Genomic DNA, 7,454 nt, shown 5'->3' on the forward strand with positions numbered 1-7,454 from the left:
AATACAACTTCTTTTTTTTTTGACAAAAACTGGCCGAATCACATCAATTTATTGATGATAGTATAGAAAATACATGTTGAAATATGGTAATAAAGTTTGAGTCTAGGATGAGATGTGGCTCCTCTAACAAAAGAATGAACAACATCATTTGCTTATCACTATAAATTGTATCTTATAGTTTATAATTTGCACAAATAATTATTTGCATTTCAATAAAATAAAACCTACTTCTGAATTTTCAAGCATTAAAAAATTTCTTTTATCTGCTACAACTTTTAAATCCAAAATATACAAACACTTTAAAATCTTCTAAAATATCTAAATTAACTTTTGTATATAAAATAAACTATTCTTTTTAAAAATTATAAAAAAAAAACATTTTCTCCATTTAAACCAATTCAAACAGGCAAGTATATATTCCATTTATATTAATTAATTACAAAAAGATAATTGTTTATTTCACGTGGTACAGTAGGTTGTAATGACTATAAACATTATATAGTATGATCATTCAGTTGATCATCTAAAAAATTTCCAATAAAACGCAAACACTTTAGCACGTGATTAGCGATCAAGGGGGGACAAATTCGGATCAGCAGCCACACATCATGCAAAAAGTTCGACAAGTTTTAGTATTTTAAGTCATTCATACAAGTTTATAGATGTACAATTACATGGCATATTACACTTTGGAGAGGAGAATATAACCACACAGCTACTAACGGCTAGTTGAAAGCTAATTAAATTTTGTGTTTCTTTCTTCATATATACACATTTTGTGTATGGTATCGTGTGCTTACTCTTCCCTGATCTCCAGCTACACCGACACGATCGACTGTCAAAAATCATCAAATGATGCATATCAGTGTATATTTATATTTTTATGTATGTATAAAAAGATTCTATAAAATTAATTTAAATGAAGTATAAGAATTCGTTTTGATGACAAAACTGTTCAACAACTTATATTTAAAAGTGATTCTTTGCATTTTAGTCCAAATTTATATAGCTTTTCTTTTTCTTTTAATTTCCTTAAATTTTTATTTTTTTAAATATTAATTTGTTGATTCATTATTTCAAAATTAAATTCTAAGATAGCATTAGTTATTAAATTTTCAATTATTCCCTTGTTGAAAAATAGAAAGAAATAATGATGCATAAGACATCAAAGTAATAAATAAAAAAGATAAAAGATTATAATGCTAGAGAAGAAGAACAAGCAATTTTTAGTTAATTTCAATTCCAATAGTTACTTTTTTTATACCTAACATAAATATGAAAGAGTTTATAATAACTCACCCTACTTAATCAATTAAATTAAACTCTTTCAATATTCCATTAGTTTATTCTAACTCTTATGATGTCTACTAGCTGAAATAGACTGCAATTGGCATTGTTCAATTATATCTATGATTGAATGAGAATTTATTTTTCTAAAGTGAGTAGGAATAAAATAAGTAATCTTAATTGTTAATTAAAAAAATAAATGATTAATATTTTAACACTCTCTAGCTAGAGTGAATTGCTTACTTCATAAGAGTTCGATTCCATTGAATGTATTCTCAAATCATTTTGCAACTTCACACAATTATCTCTTTCTTTTGTCTACTATATGTTCCCATTCTATCTTGGCCCTTGTTTATGAAGCAAAGAATCTTTTTAAGTTGCCCAAACTTGACGAGACTCGAGAGTACTAACAACCAACCATTCCTATTGTAAAGGAAGGTCTCTATCATTAATTCTAACAGCCAAGACACGAACTGCTCCTAATTGAAAAACTCTTTTAAAATCTTATCTGGTGTGCGATCCTCCTCTGATGCAAACTTCTCTTCACTTTGTTTGAGATGCTTCAAAATTTGTATCCCATGATAACTGCAAGAATTTTGTGTTTCTCTTATAATTTCTATAGAATGACAATAGGTTCTGAACTGCTGAAAGCCTCATTCATGTACTTGGAGTAAAAAATAATTATTATGGTTTTTTACCACTAAAAATTTGTTTATTTTACATTAAGAATTAATTCTTAATATGGTAGAAATGTGTCTTAATAATTATGTGCATGTTTAGATACATGTTAGAAACTCTTTTAACGGAAAAAAACACTTAATCCTAGACATAAACATGGAAGTAATTCTCTTATTAGTTACTTTTAACTTGAAGCATCTCCAATAGGATGTTTACATGAGTTATTTAACTTTAAGCAATGTTGCTTAAGTTCTTTTTTTCCATTGAAGTGTATGGTGCCGAGTTGTTTATATAAGCATCATTGCTTAATAATATTATATCATAAATAATATATTTTTAAACAGCGTAAGAATCATAAAATTAATTTAAGTCCTTATTTTAACAATCTTAGTATTGAAGTGAATTTTTATTTAAAATACTTAAATCTATATGAAATTATAAGACCTATGAAACTATGAGAAATAACTATACATTATAGATGGTTTTACAAACTCAACCTATGTGTCCAATTTTCCTTTAATGTATTTTTTTTCTTTGTATGTTGAAAGCAACCTCCCAACATTATTATTTGTTTGTTTGGGCTAGAGCCCACGAGACCAAAACATAGAGGCCTGTCATAGCAAGTACAAAACTTAGATTAAAAAACAAAAAACACAGCATCAGCAATTCAGCGTCAAGTATCCTCTTCCTTCTTCTGCATCAACTCATCTTATTAGAGGTGAATTTTCCAAAACTTGAAGTTATTACTCATTTTTTGGTTGGTATTTAAAGTTAGTCGTAGGAATTAGGGTTAGGGGCAGTGTATCTTAATTCATGATCTGATTACTCTCCATTTCTTGTCAATTATGGTGCAGTTTTTGACTAATCAATTATGGCCTATGAGATAACTGAGATAAAGAGTAAGTAAGAAGCATAGCAATGCCACTGCGTTCTCTTTATTGTTTATTCTAATTTAAGTGTTTGACACTGCGTGTGTCTGAACTTGGACAGAGATTGGCATAGGCCTAATTGGTTTCGGCATATTTTTCGCATTTCTTGGCATAATTCTTTTCTTTGACCGTGGTTTGCTTGCTCTGGGAAATGTGAGCCTTACTTCTTCAATCTAAATTTTTTTATTTCGAATTCAATTGAGGTTGCTATAACCCTAATTTCGGTTTTGGTATCAGATTTTTTCCTTGGCAGGGGTAGCCATTTTGCTTGGTTGGCGTTCCACGTGGGCACTCTTCACATATAGAGCAAACTTTAAGGCACTCTTCTCTCCCTCCCTCTTCATTGCAAAAATTGTTTGCATTAAATCAGAGAGCAGAATTTTCATTCCTTAAATTGAATGCTGATCGTGGATCGGCTATACTAGATAGATTGCTTTGCCTGTCATGTAACAGATAACCAATCCAATTATCTGTTTGATAGCTGACACCCTAGTAAAATTGCTGTACAAACACTGCATAATGGAAAGTATCTGTCATCAAATTTTAAATTATGTTCAGAATAATCAGAACTTTCCTTCCAGCACTCCAAGAAAATGCATGTGCTAGTTTTGATATATGGAGTATCTCAAATTTATTTTTGACATACATAACCCTTAAAATTTCCAATTTTCCTGATGCCTCATTGATTGAGAGGCTTGTTCACAGTTTATTTGCAACGTATTATTTTCTGCTTGTTTCAATGATAGTTTGGAGCAGAGAAATTGGATTTTGTCCCAGTCAGTTCCTGCTTGTCTACTTGTCTGTATGAGATTTTCCCCAGTGCCAATTGTCTTTAGAAACCAATAATTCTTACTAAAATCAGGATTCTGTTAGGTTTAGGTCACTAATCTGTCTTACTCTAAGTACTAACCCTGATGAATTAAGGAATTATTTGCTTTGGATTTCCAGCATCTCTTTCTGCGATGAACATTAAGCCCCGCAAATGTTCTATTTGAATGGATGCCAGTCTGTTGTATCTTTCGTCCTTTGTTCTTCTACTACTACATCATATCTTAACCTTAGTTCTTTGGTGTCTTTATCCACCTATATAGAATTTCGAAATACTTTATGAATCAATAATGAAACATTCTATATGGAGATAACTAGCTTGCTTTGCCTTTTTTGCAGGGTTCTGCATCATTTCTACTAGGTCTCTTTTTCATTTGTGTGAGGTGGCCAATTGTTGGTATAATACTTGAAATATACAGTTGTGTTTTTCTCTTCAGGTTAGTTGATGACATCCTTCTTGAACTCTATGAGACTACAAAACTTATTCTACACTTTATCATTTATGCTTTTGGTTGCAGTGGATTTTGGTCATCTATCAAAGTGTTCCTCTATCATATCCCTGTTGTTGGATGGATTATACAGTTTATCTCTCGTAAGTTTTCTTGTGAAAATTCATTCTCAAGACAAATATATTTGGATGAAAATTACAATTTAACCCAGATATTATAGTTTTATGATGACTTCTGACTACTATTTCAAATAAAGAATGGTGGTCCTATAAATGTGCCTATATCAATTCACAATCCATTTATTTCGATTTAATTCAATTCTGAGAGAAACTTAGTATGTGTATGTGTGTAGAGAAAGAGGAGAGGGGTAGTCAGAAGTTTCAGGCCTATGGGCAGTAAGGAAGCAGGGCCTTTGTAAAGCATGCATGTCTATCTTTCTCCTTTTTTCTCTTTGCAACACCCACCCTCACTTTTTGTTGAATGTGTAAGATTAGCTACAATCATTTATGGTGATTTGGATAGTGCTTAATCTTTGTTTCTACTACTTTTCAGCTCCTTGATTGTCACAGAAGGGATTTAACTGATGCCTTAGTATATGGCTAATCATGGGTTTCGATTGTATTGGTAATTTTTCCAATGACTTGTGCATGAATGCAATGTTAAGCTAGTTTTTCCAAGAGTTTGCATCAGGCAGATTAGCTTCCTTTAGTGAGAAGTATCGCAGCATGTTATTTATGTAGAAGAGTTGGTACTTGGTAGCCATATTTTGTTGCTTTAAATGTAAACAAGAATACAAGCTGGTTATGCTGTTCAGTTGTCTGATAGCATGAGGGCTTGCTACTGATGTCAGACTGAACATATATTAACCTTCGGCTTTATGCGCCTTGTCATTGTCAAGACCTCGCCAAAGGATGTTGAAATTCTTTTTGTATGTTTTTGGTTTATGAAAGATTCACGGGTTATTAGTGTTAGTGTTGGAATTAAACTTTATGCTATAAAAAAAATGTGGAGAAATGACTTGGGTTTTTATGTCTTCAAGTTTTCATGAATGGAGCCTTTCTATTTTAATTATTGATCCATAAAAAGATTTAAAAAATGTGAATCACATTTTCCAACAAAGATTCAGACCGTAGAGGCTTAGACCCGACCACGCTATTTAACATGGTATTTGTGCTTTGGGCTGAGACAACCGCAAGAGGGATTGGTTATACTAGATTTTCTGGTTTGACGGCGTGCGGGGGGTTCATCTCCAACCATCATGGGGTTTGCAAGATCCCTTCAAGTTGATAATATCTTCAAGAGTGAGTTGTGGGCTCTCATCTATGGTCTGCGTAGGCTTTAGTAATGTAATCATGGAATCCGATTCTGATTCTTTTGCAAAGTTTGGTCTATCTATTGACCATGATTTTGTATTCTTTTTTATTACCCTTCAAGTTTTATGGAGGACATGCTGATTTGTAATGCCTCTATGGCTCTAAATCAAATGTAATTCTGTTGTTTTCCGGCGTTTATTCCTGTTTAATCATAAAAAAAACATGGTATTCGTGTATTACTAAAATGAATTTGGCATTTCACATGAAATTAGATTTATACTTCCAAGTATTAGGAAAATTTGACATCTTTTAAAACTTCATAGTTTCTTATTTACAGAAAACTTCATAATTGTTGATGAATGTTAATGGGGAACTACATAGAATCGCATGATAAATTACAGTAATTTATTGGGAGATATTAATGTATACAACGACAAAATCTTGTCCCACTAGATGAGATTGACTAAATAAATCATATAGTATTATTCATCGCTCTTAAAATGTAAGTTTAAGAAATATTAAGTTCAAAATCTCTCTTGATGATTTTTTCAACATTTTTGGTCTCTTTTCTTTTTTTTTTAGGCTAAAAATTATATAATCTATTCTTTTAAATAATCTCTAATGATTTTTTTTTCATGATCAAACCACCTTAACTTATTTTCTGTCATCTTTGTTTAATGGATAACATCATTTCACATTTTATCTTTTCTTTTGTGTACATTTAAATCTAAAATGGACTATTAAGAGACATCATGTGCTGGCATGGGCACCCAATTGAAAATCAGACCTTATTTTTAATCTTTAAGATGGAAAACAGCATGCATGGTGTCTTCAAATCAAAGAACCCAAACACAAAACTGAAGTACAACACCTAGTTTGTCACATTCTCCGATCCTATCACAAACAAACAACTAAACGGGATTTTTTCAAAATGTTTCTTAGAGAATCAAACCTATTATTAGCTTATAATCCATGTTGATTTTGGTACCAAGCAATTGAATTCAAAAAGATTAAAATCAAATTGAGGGCGTTACACACAGACACACAAATTCAAACTTATTTTTCATGTGATTATTCCAAAAATACACTTAAGTTAACTAAAATGTGAGCATTATCTCAAATAAATATGATTAAGGGTAGTTTACAAAATATATTTATTTTATATATGAAATTTCCGTAATTATTGTGAAATTAAGTAATTTTGTCTATATTTGAGTTCGGAGGTATTATTTTTCTTTCTTTATCTTTTTGGTATACAAATTATTGCACAAGTGAGATTTCTTTTTAAAAATAAACTAAACTAGCTAGAACACAGTTCCTGTGCTTTGAAACAATAGTGTAAGGGACTAAAATATAAGTAGAAAAGCAGAATGTAGAGAGATAGACAGAGTGTAAGGAACTAAAATATATATAATGTTGATATGTGTAAGTTAAAATGGTAGACATTTTGTAATACTATTAATAAGATATTGGGTCAATTTATTGAATCTTAAAAAATATTGTTTTATTAAAAGTATGTTTGTAAGAAGCGGATTGATTTGTTTTTTTTTTAAAAAAAACTGTTTTTAAAAAAAAAACGTTTAAACAAATACATAAAAAAGTAGAAAATTACTTATTTTATTAAGAAATATTTTTTTATAAAAAAAATAAGTTTAAAAAGTCATAGCTACATTTGAATTCAAATAAATACTTTTTAATATTTAATACCTTTTACCTATAAATTAATGACATTTTTTTGGTAGTGTACATTACCTAGAAATTCTATTCGTGTGAATATAAGAGCCTTATTACTTTTAACAATAACTAAAAGGTTTCTCTTTTAGAAATATTCATAAAATCAGGTGGTACATAACCATAGCACGCAATACAAAACCATTTGTTCGAAATTAGATTTGATTTTGTAACGCTTGTTTGTTGTAACTCGAGTAAACTTCCATGCAAATACCATATCAACCAACCAACCAATTAAT

The 7,454-nt window shown here is 30.3% G+C and overlaps 1 protein-coding gene across 1 annotated transcript; it reads left to right on the forward strand.

The window, feature by feature from the left end:
• The first annotated feature begins 2,634 nt into the window (after positions 1 to 2,634).
• On the forward strand, positions 2,635 to 5,066 carry LOC100306168 (uncharacterized). The gene is given in 7 exon segments (NM_001251708.2): positions 2,635 to 2,683; positions 2,820 to 2,864; positions 2,956 to 3,047; positions 3,132 to 3,212; positions 4,062 to 4,159; positions 4,241 to 4,314; positions 4,724 to 5,066. Coding segments are annotated over 6 exon segments (381 nt in total). The 5' UTR covers positions 2,635 to 2,683; positions 2,820 to 2,836; the 3' UTR covers positions 4,732 to 5,066.
• Positions 5,067 to 7,454: the final 2,388 nt, after the last annotated feature.

Source organism: Glycine max, chromosome 8, assembly GCF_000004515.6.
Source record: "Glycine max cultivar Williams 82 chromosome 8, Glycine_max_v4.0, whole genome shotgun sequence".
In the NCBI taxonomy this organism is placed as follows: Eukaryota; Viridiplantae; Streptophyta; class Magnoliopsida; order Fabales; family Fabaceae; genus Glycine; species Glycine max.